We start from the raw sequence: 16,608 nt of genomic DNA on the forward strand, positions 1-16,608 counted from the left end.
TGGATGTCATTTATCCGACAGCTAGTTCAGACAAAAGGTTATGTTTATACTGATGGGGTGCAATTAAAATAATTCTTGGGTAGGACTAGAGAACGTCTATGGATTTTTATTTCAAAATTATCAGTCAATCAATGTCAGCAATTAAACGATTGCAGGTGCTAAGCTAACTCTGAACAGTATATTTTCTCAGTAACTATATTTTATTGTTACGAACTTACAGTTAAATAATTGCCATCATAGAATAAAAAAACACATGAATACATTCATGGCCAACCGAACAACATACGAAATATGACATTTGAAAAAGTTCACACGACAATGATTAAAACGTCTAACAAAACGTTATAGTGGAAAAAAATCGAATGAATAAGTTTAGTATGTTGCGTCAAGTTTATAAGCAAAAAAAAGAAAAAGGGTTTAGAGTTATCCAATGTCCAGCCAATTTAGCTCAGAGGGTGAGAAAGTTCTCTCGGGTAAAGTTCACACTCTAACACACAGTTACAATTTCGCAGAACAGTTAATCACGTCCGCCCGGTGTCCGATACACTCTCTCGTATATACAATATACACACTGTGTGTAAAACCTTTGAATTATGATTAAAGATATACCGAGTAGAGATTGGATAGAAGAGGGACGAGACGGTGCATTGGTAAGAGCGAGAGGGTGAGATAGAAGGAAAGGGTGACTTCTTCGCAGTAAAAAGCTACTCGGCCTTAGGGGGTTTTGCTGTCGGGGCCAGCACTTACGGTCATTTAACCCTCTCCTAACCTTCATCTGAATGTTCTAGATTAATAATAGAACGGTAAACTGTTTTTTGTCGTCCTTTGGTCCAGCCTGACGTCATTAATATTTCCACTTCCCCCGATCCTCTCTCAACAGTCAACTACTAAGGGTCCGAGCAGTTGCAGCAGCAGTTATGATAACGAATTCGGCGCTTAAATACACATACTACACACCCTCCTAACACTATTACTGTTTGCTCGCTCGACATTTGCATCCCTCAAACGGATTTGTCTCCGGTGGATTACCAGTTCAGTTGATAACGTTCTTATAAATTATACCAATTAAGACGGTCCAAGCAAAGTAATTACAGTTAACGTCTTTGTAAATATTAGAAACGATTAAAATCGATTTTAAATTATATTTGATCTATTTAAACTAAACACAATCGTGAATAATTTAACGAAATAGATACTATTCAATCTAACTATATATTAAGTTGGGCTAGCAATATACACTTTTCCAAAGATTTTAATTTCTTATCAAATAGGTATATTAACTTACAATATTATACTTCAAGTAATTTAAATCACAATTTTTTAGTTTAAGTTTAATTATAAGATAAATTAATGCTAAATTAAGTCCCAAAAACACGATTAATAATCAATATTTGAAAAAATTCTTTAGATAATGTAATATTGTTGTAGTCAACAAAAACAGTTTCGTTTAAAAATATATTAGATATAATATATATTAGATAATAGATATATTCTTTTCATATTACACCTGGCTGAGGCCTTTTAGTTAATTACAATATACTCGTAATGTTTAATTTAAATAGTGTCTATTTTAATATATCAGAATTTAAAAGTTAAATCGTTACATTCACAGCGCGTTTATATTTTAAGTAATATATATAGGTAATAATATAATGTACCTATGTCACATAATACGGTAGATATTATTTTATAATATTACTATCGACATAATATGTATTCTATAAATATAAAGTAAGAACTTAAACTCAATTTATCATTTATTCTCGTATCAAGTAAGAAACTACGTTTTTATTCGAATACAATAATTATAATCATTTGCCAGCAATCTGTCAACTGAGGACTGTTATACATTTTGAAATAAATATTACAATGTTTAATAAACACTCGGTCTGTGGTTAATATTGACAACAGATAATCAAATAATATCATTCGGTTCTAGTCGATAATATAATTAAGCATTCTTTTTGGCACGGTAATTACTGCGGTCGCATTAAAGTAGTTACGTTTCTCGTGTTTTCCATTTACCATTCTAAGCCACTAATAATAAGTGCGTGTCGTAAAAAACAATTCTTTTGGTCGAGGTTATGTAGTAGAGGTGGTAGTGGATGAGGAAGGGAAAATCAACATAAAAAACCGAGATTGCGGCGGCGGCAGTTAAACGCCACCAGCGCGTCGCGAAATATTCTGCCCCGGAGCGTACTGTAGCATGCTCTAGCTGCAGTCTACACGAGTTCGCCCCGTGTTTTTAATGACTCAATATATAGTATAGGATAACAACACAATAATAATATAAATATTCACCACGACGACTTCGGCTATTGTGGGTTGGCCGAGCACACATAAAGAATATTTATAATATATAAAGCCATCCGCACACGGGCCATATATACCTCCCACAATAATATTAATATGTGTAATATATACATATTATATTATATTATTCTCGCGTCGCGCCTTTAAATTTTAAAAACCGTAATAATTATTACGGCCTTGTAGCTTTAAGACATTTAAATCTATTCAGCGTTTCAATAAATAGTTTTATGTTTGACGAAGTCTATAACATATTTATCGTATATATATAAGGCATGGGCAACTCAAAAAATACCTATCTGTAACAATAAAATCCGTAAAAACAAAAATTAAACCACATTTGGGCAAAGTTTAAACAATAATATTATTGACTTTAGAAATGTCAGCTACGCACATATGCGAACAAGTCTCCGACAGGATTCTACAGCACAATTACATTAAGCTAGCCTGAAGTTTTGAAATGTTCAAAGCTGTCAAGTTTTAACCAACTGACTACTGAGAAAACAGTGAAGATGAGATGGGTTGAAGTGTGTGAATATACGTCTAATATAATAACCAAGGACTAAGTTCTAGATAACATATGTCAGTGTTGGCATTCATTCTAATCTTTCCAAAATTACTATGTTTGAATGTATAATATAGATTATAGATGTTGTTACCTGCAAGCATAATGTACATTTTAGTAAAATTCAAATTTTGTAAGCAAACTTTTAATAAAATATATTCATTAGAAATTCTTAAATATTATTTGGATTTCTTGATAATTTTCATAATATGAGTTGTTTTCACACAAAATATCAAGACTTTCTTTAATAAATATTAATTAATGACGTGTGTTAGGTTTATTGTATATTCATAGAAAATGAAAGTGCTTTATTTTGATTTTTTATTACGTATTATATTATAATGTATAGAAGTAATTATATTTAAAAAAATATTGTTACAATTTTTAAAATTTTATAAAACTAATATTCTATTGTCAAAACTTTAAACCAATCTCGTTCAATTACTCTTGTCAAATTTAATTATAAAATATACCACTTACACGCATATATAGATGTAATACATTTTCTATGATTGAAAATCATTAACAGGTAAAAAAATAACTCATCACCACAACTCACAAGTGTACATTTAGTTTGATAATAATAGTAATAACTAATAATCAATTATTTTATTATAAAATGAGTAAAATGTATCCATTTTTCTTATAAAACGTTACACGTTGTAGATACATTAAAACAAATTTTTTAGTCACTGTAAAAAAATAACAACAGAAAACCTTGAACTTTAAGGCCTAATGTTACTTTTCTAAGTTTTTATTCTGCGCATGGTATACTATAAGTGCACTTGTTAAAATAAATTATAGAATACATCATTTAAATCATATTATGATCACTTAATTTTCTTTCGAGAAAATAAGATTTTTAATAAATACCTATTACTAAATGTTATAAAGAAAATGTTACAATTCAAATACATATAATATATTCTATTATTTATATATTATCAAAATGCAAATATATTTAATAGATAATAATAAACTTGTCAAAAAATATCAATTTTAAATGATCATAATGTCACTGTATTGTCAAAAATGACTGTTTGCTTATTATTTTTACGCACGTTATTTAGATAATGTATACACAATGTTTTGGTATCTCAGCCAATGAGCGTGGTGATTCGATAACGGTCATTCTTGGATAGATCTAGTCGACTAGGGGTTTTAACTACCTGTTAATGGTATAGCAAAACAAAATATGTGATTTCTCTTAAATTATTATTATTATTATCTGCTACAAACATTTTAAACGATTGATGATTTTTTTTTTCTTTATATACGCCTACCATAAGTGTACGGTTGACTAAACTCAATTTCATTTCAGTACCGTTGTAACTATACACGACGAAAAGTTTTAGAAGTTTACATAATTATACAAAAACAAACGAACAGTATGCAACGAAAAATACAACAATACGGAGTTATCAAAACCAACTTACTTTCATTTTGAGATCAAGCAACGTGTCATTTGAAGAAACCACGATCAGTTCACCCCTAGGTCTTCGGTTTCGTGCACTCCTTCTGATTCCCAACTCTAATGTGCCGTTGTTGACGTACGTGGGAGCAGCGGTCGTTGTCGAGCCACTAGTACCGCCGTTAACACACGCCGTATCCAGTTTAATTTTCTTCGAACAGTTGCCCCATAATTCATCCTACAAACCAAACGCACAATTTAGTATTTTAAATATCATTCGGTGATACAAAAACATCTTGAAACTGTTTTCCAAAGCTGCAGTTGGTATGCAAATAATACATCTATGTGTATAATATACGTATATATCTCATGTATACTGACACGTCACCGGTGCAGCAATATGACAAAGTTATAGGGGGTAATATATGAATACACGGGTCGGTAATAAAGTCGTATACAGTCGTATTTTACGAGTCGAGATAAAATCACGCCCTATCAGTATATTATACATACACACGACACATTCCTAATTATTACGGTATGTGCCTTTGTATCAGACCCTTTCGATTATTCGCTAGTACCAGTAAAATGACAGACAATTTATAACATACACCGCTGACACACACACACACACACACACACACAAACATGGACAGGAAACAGCATTAAGATGAAAATACTGAAAATTACTACTTAGATATCCAAAACGAAAAACAATTACTTATACTACGATAGTCTACTTTAACAAATAAGAAATCATTGAAGAGTATATTTTTATGTAATTAACGATTATTCTGTAATCTTACAGCAGCTATTGTATATATAAGTATGTACGCGTTATTATTTTATCTCTCATCTATACCTATCCAACACTTATTGATAATAAATCAAACACGGTAGCAACAGGTAGGTAGTTAAAATGATGAAAAATACATTTATCGCTTCATTTTTCCTTCCCATCATGTTTACTTTTTAAATTACTAGAAATTATACGTGCATTTGATTTATTCACGCACGTGTAAAAACAATTATTAACATACTCAGAAACTATATAAATACTACGATTATTACGGTGTATCAATTAATTGTGAGCAAATTGGATCTATTCAATAGCTTTAAGCATATTGATTAATTCTTACACAATATTTCAATAACTATCAAAAGTTATTCAAGTCGATAAAACATCTTTCATCATCCACTGAATAACAAAAGGTATTTTAATCTTGGAACGGTGTAGGTAAAATTAAAACCTAATTAAAATGACGGTACTAGGTATCAGCTCTTTAATTTGTACTTGAACTACACCACATCAATATTCTGTGGATTATATATTAAGTGTACACAACAAATATAAATATTAAATACATTCCAAAACAAACATAACACCAAAAAAAAAAAATTGTTTAAATAGCAAATTTTAATCGCTGTGAGAAAAAAAGATTTTCTGCTTCTGTTCCTGTTTATTATCAGATGTATAAATGGAGTGTAAAAAAATAATGAAAATTTACAACATGAGATTTTACAGGAACTTGCATAAAAAATATTCTCATCATAACATTATAATTTTATATATATATTATATGTATATATGCACACACACATACACACAATTAATTATTAACTCTATCCAATACAGAACTCGGAAGGCGTATATAGCCGCAAGCAACACGACCCGACCGATATCAAAAAGATACTGCTGGTGCTGCTTCTACCTCAGCAATAGGATTTATACATTTTATTAGAACGATTATTTTTCACCCAACTAAACGATTAAATGTACAAAACCTATGGGTTAATTACTACGTTTCAGTAGTATTTATTTTGTTTAAAGCTTAATTGGGGGAATCTGTATCGATATTTTATGGCTACGTGGCAAGTTAGCTAGTCTTTAAACAAAAAGAAAAAAAACGAACAGAAATTAGACACTGTAAGTATACGTAGAAATCAGTGAATAGCAACAAATAACACCTTATAATAAATATATGAATATACGGTGGGTACATAAATTATAATTATTATATAGGTACCTAAAGAAAATATTTAAACGTCATCGAGAATGCCAATGTTCTTGTTTCAAACTTATAATTTTCACTAGTGTAAACCTAAAAACTCTATACATCAGATACAAACAGCAGGTGTCGATGCACTATAGAGTAAATCGTTTAAAACTATCTACACAACCGTAAACAAACTATAATATATTATATTACTTAAGATAAACTCGATAATTTTCATTCTGAGGTAATATTTTTATAAAAATTGAAAACAATATTTAATTTGTTTTTGATTTAAAATTAAAATTCATTAGCATATACATAATACATTTAAATAAACTATGAAAATATCCACATTCCGCAAATAGTTTACATAAATACATAATATAAGAATAAAATTGAACAATTTGTATTTTTACTTTAACATTTAAGTAATAACGATTAGCATTATAAATAAAATTACACAACATAATAACTGAATAAATTAAACTAAAAACATGTATTTCTGTATATTTTATGTAAGACAACGAATGAAGAACTGAAAAAAATAGCCATCCGAGAATCAAAACGAGTTATGAAATTAACTATAAATTATTATTACGTTGAAAAAATTAGCAGTCAGCTGTTGCTAATAAAACTAATTTAGGTAAATGGATACAAGATAACGATTTTAAATGAATACCAAAACGAGAAATGTTATAATCTTTTGTAATTCATTGATAATATTCGATAAAGAAGAAATACATCGATAAATACATCAAACACGATAACTTACTATTAAAATGTCATTAAACACGCAAGGCATTTTTGTAAGTTATTTATAAATTTATTTTATTTTTTTGTAAATTGATGAAAACAATGTTTAAGTTATGTACGAACAATTACAATAACGAGAATTTTCAATATAAATAATGTCAATCTCCGAACAGTTTTCTTCTTTTTTTCGTGATAACTAAGTACTGCCTATATAAACTTAAATATATTTTTAATTTAAGTTAGATTTTAAATAACTGAAACAATAATTACATGTGTGATTCTTTTTTATTTTTTAAACAAACGTTGCTATTATAATTAATTGTCAAGTAAAAATTATTAATGTTATTACTATTATGCCTACTACTCATTACCTGTGGCAAACGTAAATCGGACCACTTTGCGTAATAATATTGACCTCAGCCTAAGTGTAAAAAATGAGCAACAAACAAATGAAGGAGAATAAAAATAAAAAATCGAACAGATCTCCACGAGTGCATGAAAACCCTCCAGTGTGTACAGCCTCCACCTGAGCACGAGGTCGTAAACCACAACAGTAATTATTTTGACGGTCCAGACGCGTACACATACGCCTAGAGGATGTATTTTATATTTATATTTGGTTTTTTTTATTCGTTTTTCCCGTCCTTGTTCCCGGCGCTCCGGTGGGGTTTACCATCTGACTTTATTGTACTTGTTCTGATTTGTTTGCCGGAGTTCAGGTAATTATAATACTACAGTTAAGGTCTTAGTGTATATATATGTGTGTGTAAATGGGAAGTTTACGATTTGGCACATGATTACAAGCGTGAATGGTATAGCAGCAGTCTCTTTATACAATATAATAGTGCATGCATCTTTGGCGCGATGGCTTTATTACCAGAATATTCACCATCAGTGTCTACGGCCGAGAGAGGAGTCCTATTATTATAATGTCTTTCCGCACATCTCTCAGTCTTTTTGCCGCTCTCACGAGAAAATTATCGAGTTTTACGATCACCAATTACGCTATATAGATAGGGTAGATACCGGCGGCGGTGATGTTTGGCTCGAGCCACTATAATTTATATATATATATATAAATTAAACTAGCTCGTTTTTTTCTTTTTTAAGACCATTTTATCTGTTTATTTCTTTGGACAACTCAACTTTATCATTTTGCTAAGGTAGAGAACACCAGTCTGATTAAAATGTACGAATGATATCTATCAATTGAATCAATAAAAAAATAAGCTTTTTTATAAACAATAATACCGCTATATCAATATAATATTATGTGTTTTTGTACTCGTATGTTATCATTTTTTATCATATATTTTATATTGTATTACACTATCAGTAAAACTTAATATTACCTGATAAATTATTCGAAAACCGTAGAATAAACGCAACTGAATTTCGTTTCTAAATTTTTGATATTATTTTAACAGTTATTTTTACAAAAACAATATTGAAGGTATAATAATATATAATATTAATTTAATAATTTAATTTTTAAGTACTAATATGCATAAATATTCCAAATTTCAACGAAGAAAACAAATAGAAATGTATATGTATCAAATCATAATATTTTTCACACATAATTTCTTTAGTAATTATTAAACTTATACTATAACACTATAATTTTATTTTATTTTTACCTTGTCATCAATTCCGTTGAATCTATTTTCATGTGATTCTTTTTCGATCACTTTAATAAAAATTTTTGCTTTATTATACTTCAACTGTTCTTTTTTTTCTTCATCCAGTCTTCTCTGACGGCACGGCACACATATTTCTATAACAAAACGTTAAATTTTTCATTTAACAAGGTAACGAGTAAGGTTATTAATGATAGTTTCTACACAACCTTAACAAAAAAAAAAAAAAATTAAAATTAAATTCTACATATATTTTCATATATTAATCTTTAAAAACGCGTCATTAGTACTTTTTTCTCTCATTTTAGGGCGATTCAAATTATCGTTGGGTCCTGTCCCAAGATGAGCTATCCCTTTTGCACAGAGTGGGATAAAAGCGCGACAAATGCCTTGTCATTTATTAAACCACGTCGGGACCTCGTTTCAACCTGCTTGTGTCCAGGGGAGAAAAAAGGTTTGTCTGAAAAAAAACCAATACTTAACGACCGTTTTTAGTGGTGAAGGGGGAGGTAAAAGAGGTTTCCTGGATTTCCCAACTGGTCGTTAAACATATTGAACGACTATTAAACTGATGGTCTTTTTATATAGGGTGAAAAAAAAGGAAAGAAAAAACTGGTAAGTCAAGAAATCCAAATTGATTTCTCGGCGTTACGTTTGTTTTACATCATATTCCTATGGACGAAGTAAGAGGGTTTCCCTTTTCAATGGATTATATTTAAACGACTGTATCAAATGAACCGAACCGCACATTCGGTTATCTGCAATTCGCTGACCACTAACAAAACACGCTTCATTTAACTACTTTATACGGGTGGAAGGGAGGGGGTGATATTAACCCTTTTCCGTAAGAACACCATGTCTCTCCAAATTTCAACGACGATATTAATACATTTTTCTATTTAGTCAAAAATTTCAACAAAACAAAATTAGCCTACATAATATTATTACTATAGTTACACAATTTTTAAAAAGAAAAACATTACCTCTATAATAATCTTTGTCAAATTAATAAACATGTAGGAGGTATACGCGTATTATACATGTAGGTATTTTTTTTTATAGTTCTGAAAATTTACCAAAAAACCAATATTTGTTTAAAAAAAAAAATCTTTAGTAACATGTTTATGCGAACTTATAACAATAATATTTCAATTCGCACAATATTAGTAATTAATAATAATAATAATAATTTGAATATCATTATAACAGCTAGTACATTACTCAATGGAAATTATTATAATCAAACACTATAGCTGATAGGTCTCGTATAACCCGAAATGGCTATGAATCAAATTAAGTTTTTTTTTTGTCTGTGGGCTCTCATTTCCCTTCACCGACAACCACGACATAAATACTATGCACATGTATAGTTTAGAATCGCCACATTACGAATGATTTAACGGCTCCGTGACACGGCTACACACTGAGGGAGCAAAGGGTGAAATGGTCCTTGGACCCGATTAATATACAACCCTGTTTGGAACACAAACTGTGATTTCTTGTTCCATATCTTTAATTGGATTCACCACAAACATGATCAATGCCTTCGGCCCAGATAACAGGGTCCGGCTATAACGTCTACAGAACCCCCTTGGTGCAGCCAAAGGTGACCTTTTAATGATTTACAAGCATTCCCATCACGTTTCTCACACGCGCAATACCATACATACAAACATTACCACTCCACGTATCCCTTAAATGAATTAGTTTCTTGCCACTGCGTGTATTATGTTAGTCATGTGTATAATATGTATATGTGTGTAGAGAGAAAGATGACCTCCTCCGATTCGGAATTGAAATTCGAGTCAAGCTGCGGGGATTCGGCGGGCGGGACAAAAGCGCGATATTAATTCCGAGGCGCAAAAACAGAGCCAGTCCAATGAGAGTAGTGAGAAAAAACGATAGAAGGAAGCGCTCGGACCAAAGTTTCGGGTTCCTCTGGGACCGTTCCAAATGAAAATACATTACCTCGCACGTTGGGCATCTTGCTTTGGCTGCTATTCTTAATAAATTAAACTAATTTGCTAATGGCAATAGATTTAAGAAGAAAAAAAAAACTGTAAAATTTAAAGTTTTACTATGCTAACCAATAAACATATATTTTCTTTTCTTTTTTTTTTTTTTTTTGAAATAGGTTTGACTAGATTCTTTCAATGAATAAAAAAAGAGTGCATACTAGTAGAAATAACAAAAATTTCTAACAGAAAACCCCCATCATATACTTGTTAGGTTTCGAAAAACAGATACATTATTTAAGCTTTATGTAGAATATAACTTTGTTTGAGATAATTTAATGTTTTATATTTATAGTATAAACTTATAAAAATACAAAATTCTAGAAACTAATTTTTCCATGAATTTATAAATGAAACATACAATTCTTATTAGTTTTAAAACTGTATGATTACTAAAATAATACTATATAGCAAATTTTATAAATACCTGCTTCTATTACCAATATAATTTTATTGTACGTACCTTACTTACTACTTATTAATAAAAATTAAAAAAAATTAAGTTTTAACTTTATTTTTGTGTTATACCTAACTATATTTTGAGATAAAATTAACTCAAAGAACAATACTCACGATATGAAAGACAACCTTATAGGGTAGTATTACAGGTAAGCCGACAATCAGCTTACCTCGAACCTCTAGTGTTGTTTACTTACATAATATGAAAAATGAGGGAAAAGACAATAAAAACCAAAACAGTGTTACAATATCACTTTTACATTAAAATTAACAAACCTAACGAGTATTATAAATTTAAGTTATTAAAAAGAGATTTTAATGATTGGTGGTAGCTACTTCAAAAATAATAATACAATAAAATATTTAAGACATTATTTTTAAATAGAACTAAGTCCAATTAGTTTTATGTAATACAGTTAGTTTATAATAATTTACATACAAGGATTTGAAGAATGAATTTTTAAATATTTTTATTTTACTAAATTTATATTAATGGAATTTTATAAATACTTGTTTCGATGTACATTAGAATAAAATGTAATGTGAAATATTATGATGTATTGAATAAGCAACAAACTAGTAATAAATGTATATATTTACACTGTGTTTAAAACTCAAAACTTTAAAATAAATTATTTATTAAGCTAAATTTATAAATGAAATGAATATGAAACAACAATTTAAATAACTTAATCACACCCAATTATCAACTAAAAATTTGTAGAAATAATTGTATCAGAAATTTAATAAATTACCTGGTTTCGATGTTGTAAATATTCCAAGTTCACCAAAGTACAAGTATACTCCATAATCAGCTGCATAACATCGTGAAAGAATCGACCATTCTTCTTTAGTTAATAATGCTATTCTGAAATACAGATTTTATAATTTTTTATTAGATTTAGATTGTAAAAATTATGTTGTTATATTATTACGTAATAAAGACTATAGTGAATGAGCTCATATGATTTTAAAATGTTAATTAACTTGAAAAAAAAAAATTAAAACACAAAATTAAGAAAAAAAAACTAAAAACAAAATTAATTTAATCAAAAAAATATTATATGAATTAGGCACAACAATTTAAATATATTTTTAACGAATTATTTTAGATTTTTATAATTAATTTAAAAGGCATTTTACCATCAACTAATATTTAACTAATATAGTAAAAAAAAAAAATATAGTATATTATTGTGGCTTATTAAAAAAAATAATTATATAGTATAATTTGTTGACAATTTAAAAGAAAATTGTTAACAAATAAGTATATTAATCTTAAAACCAAAAAGAAAAAGTCTATTAACTAATAAAGAATAAGTTAATAACAATTTGAAAAGTGAATAAATACAAAAAACAAAAATACCTAAACTCTGCAGTACATAAGGTGCAGAATGGATCATTATTATTATTGTGTTAAAATTTCAATTCAATGATAATACCAATCAATGTAAACGAAAAACGATCCTGAGAAAATACTGGTCAACCTCAATCACTAAGTATATATCGTAATATATTTTTACTGTAACTATTTAAGTCATTCATTTTACTTTCAGTATTAAAAAAGATGGCTCAAAATTTAATATCATCTATCTGTAAATACCTAAAACAGTAAAAATATAATACTAGTATAAATAGATAAAATTTTAAAAGAAATCAAAAATTTCATTGCTTTTACTAAAATTTGTAATATAATGTGCATACGTTTTTTAAGTTCCTGAGAAAAATATTTTTTTATTACAACAAAATAATATTATGTATCTCTAAATACATAATTTCGTCTACATTTTAATTTAAACATAAATAAAAATTAATTGTCTTAGTATATTTTTAATATTTTGTGATTCCAGTATGAATTATTTATGAAGAATCATGAATTAGATTTTCAAGAACTTTGATCCAACAAATATTTTTAACTAACATTCTTTAAAAAAAATTTTAAAAATTGAAAATTTCTGAAACTTATATAAATAGTACAGAGTTGAAATATTTTGAAAATTGTATTGTAAATAAACAATTATTCGTTCTCAAGTTACACAAAAAAAAACAATCGTGTAAAAATCCCTTATTAAGTCCTTTACAATTTATGATTTCACATCCCTTTATTTCTAAAAAAAGGGTTTCCTACCTGAAATTTACTTTCAAAATGACCAAATCCCAACAACAATTCAAACTAAATATCTAGGTCTAATCTTAAACAAGCGTCTAACTTGGAGTTCACACATACATAAATACTAAAAGAGTGATTCTAACACTAAACTTCATCTATCACGCTCCATTCTCAAGTTCAGTTCTTGATGAACTACAAATTATTAATACATAACTGAATGCTAAAACCTATCTGGGCTTATGGTCCCCAAATATATGCGGGGATATGCCAAACCTTCCCAAAAACATATCACACAGGCCTTCCAGTCAATCTCTATTCGCCAAAAAATATCTGAGTCATTATACACCTCAAACTTCTCATTACACAAAGACTTAAAATTTTAAATAGTCTTTACTTACAACTACAAACACCTATAAAAATTAAATATCTTACTACGTATATCAAAAAAATATTTGTGACGAGATCTTTTAAATCCCGACTGTATTAACTAAAAAAACTTCTCTATCCTCCAAGTCTGAGTGTTTCAACACTAGTGAACCTCCCTTCTAGCGTTTTTCATGTTATTTTCTTTATTTATCAAATTTTCTTAATATGTATAAAAATTACAGATTGAAAATATTCTTTTGTTTAAATTAAATTAAATTAATACTAAAATCCCCGTTTTTTTATAATTTTTATCCGTCAGTTTTTACCGATTAAAAAATTTACTTTTATACTATTTTTTTTTTTTACTTTTGACCCCCTAAAGTACCAACTAGATCCAGTTTTCTACCAAAACTATTTCTATTTTTAAAAATCAAAACATTAAATCGACTACTTATCATGTACAAATATACAAATAAAACACATCATTGTAAAATCTATACTTAGATATTATTAAATTAATATATCGCTCTACTCAGAATAAAAAAAAAAAACAAAAAAAATATGAACTTTAAGTGATTTTCTGTACACACTAAAGGTTTCATTTACACGAGAAAAATAAATTTAGCAAACGGGTAGTTATTTTATTTATGTGGCTATATATATATTAATCTAATGTATATTTTACAAAAAAGGATTTAAAAAGAGTAGCAACATTCAAATGTAATATATTATATTATTATGTATTGGCCAACTTCATTACGGCACACATCGTCCACGACAGTGTAACCACCAAAACACGGCAACCACGGCGTCGAGGTCTCGAGGATACACTCGCCCCACCCACGTAAACAGGAAGGGTGCGGTTGCAGTGACGACGATAATACTTAATTAATTGGATAATTTGTTAAATACTGACGGCAGCTGACAAAAACACATCTCCTATGGGCACGACGATTTGCATAGTCGCCACGGCAGGCACTCAGTGTACATTTGCATAATCACCGTCACGTTAAATTCCTCTCCTCCGGACTACGGCACATCCGCTAGAAACAACGGCGGTCGCAGAAGCCAATAAGATTATTTTGCGCCCCGTACCCCTTCTTTCGAGAAATATAGACGCACACGCACGACAACCCGCCCAGCTATTAAAAACCATTTTGAACAGACTGAAAATATTATAATATATAATTTTCTACCCAACGCTCTAGTAATAATAATAATATTATACTACTCTAACAACGACGATAGCAGCGACGTGGGTTTTTACTTACCGAATAACTTGACCCGTCGAGTGAATACGATGAACAGAATTAATTAATTAAAAACTACAGTTGATCGCATCGAAGACAACAAAAACCTGTGGAACGAATGGGGTGAGTTTTGAGTGAATTGGGGTGGAGAAATGTAGAAGTTGACACCACAACATCGCTCTGTTGGTTAGAATGTCGTTCAGTCATCGTGAAGACGATGGTGGAAGAGTTACTAAAATGGAAGGTGAAACTACACCACGCGCTAGTTCCTACTTTTACACCAAAAGTTTCGCAGTTTTCCACTCGAAAGAACGATATCACCGTGTTGTTGGTATATAAATATAAAGTACTGTCGCATTAAAAAACACACAGATTACTAAAGAATTCGCTCTGCTGTGTATTAGGTTTTAAACAAGCGTCTTATTTCAATTTTATCAATAAATTATTACCAATCATATAGGCTACTGATGGTTCTCAAGCCATACTTACAAAATTTAAAAATATTTTAAATATTTAATTTTTCTTTGAAAAAGCATAACACAATCGTGTAGAGTAGGTACGTTTTTCATTTATAAATTTACATTACAAAGGTAATGAAACTTATGTCACTATTTAAACCAATAACATAATTTTATTTCTATATATTAAGATTAAATTATTATTATATATTATTTTCTGGACTGCTCTGCATTAAAAATAAACAGAGAAATCGGTTGAAGGCATCAGAAATTTTCAATTTTTTAAAACTTTTGTTCGAAGAATGACGATTAAAAAATATTTGTTGGATCAAAGTTCTTGAAAATGTAATACAAAATCACATACAAATTGTTCTTATAGTTATATTAAAGTATTAAAAATACATATTATGCACAATTTTATTTATATACATTTGAAGTTTAAATTTGGATTAAATTACGTATTTCAACGATAAATAATATTATTTTATTAAAATATAAAAACATTATTCATATATGGACTTAAATTTATGCATAAATTATATTGAAATGAATTTTACTATATGTATTGATATTTTTGATTTATATTTTGATATTATCTTTACGGTATTTAAATAAAAATGTTGATAAATTCAGTGTTACATATATTAATATAATATGGTAAAAATATATATTATTATAATAATTAAATACTAATAATATAGTAAATGCAATATTTCAGACAAATTTATATCCACCTACCATAAATGAATTAAATAACTTTAACAGTTAAGTATATCAAAAAAAAAAAAAAAAAAAACATGTGAAATATAATTTATGATATAGGCTGACAAACTATTTAGGCTCAAAAACGTTGTTTGTATACACTAATAGGTATATCATTGAATTTAAGTCCATAATAGTAACCTACTCAACACCTATTGTGCCGCAAAACGAAACTTACTTGTCTACCCTTTTTAATTACAATTAGAAACTTAAGATAAACCTTGCTTGTTAAAAATTTTAAAGATTCACTCAGAAGAAAATCATATTATGATAAATATTATATATATATATTGAAATAAACTAAAAAAGTGGAATATTTAAGTACCTCCAAATATATAGCATAAAATTAGTCAAAATATTATCAAAATCGTGTGAAGAAAATGATAATATACAAGTAATAAATACTATTAGCACAATACTTATATTTTTGCAAGGTTAATATTTATTTTTTAAATTCCAACAAAATAACTAAAATCTATTGGAAAAATCATTGAATTAAATTTGAACTTCAA

The 16,608-nt window shown here is 28.6% G+C and overlaps 1 protein-coding gene across 1 annotated transcript in view; it reads right to left on the reverse strand.

Moving 5' to 3' along the window:
• The window catches only part of LOC112596477 (ubiquitin carboxyl-terminal hydrolase 48-like), a 38,256-nt gene that overhangs the window by 8,459 nt on the left and 13,189 nt on the right, over nucleotides 1-16,608 (reverse strand). Inside the window, exons 13-15 of the mRNA XM_025342177.1 lie at nucleotides 11,906-12,018; nucleotides 8,677-8,813; nucleotides 4,312-4,524 (exon numbers count right to left, since the gene is read on the reverse strand). Coding sequence (XP_025197962.1) covers nucleotides 4,312-4,524; nucleotides 8,677-8,813; nucleotides 11,906-12,018 — 463 coding nt within the window. The remainder of the gene's footprint in view (nucleotides 1-4,311; nucleotides 4,525-8,676; nucleotides 8,814-11,905; nucleotides 12,019-16,608) is intronic.

This window comes from Melanaphis sacchari, unplaced genomic scaffold, assembly GCF_002803265.2.
Source record: "Melanaphis sacchari strain LSU unplaced genomic scaffold, SCAv2.0 Contig31_pilon_pilon, whole genome shotgun sequence".
NCBI classification, from domain to species: domain Eukaryota; kingdom Metazoa; phylum Arthropoda; class Insecta; order Hemiptera; family Aphididae; genus Melanaphis; species Melanaphis sacchari.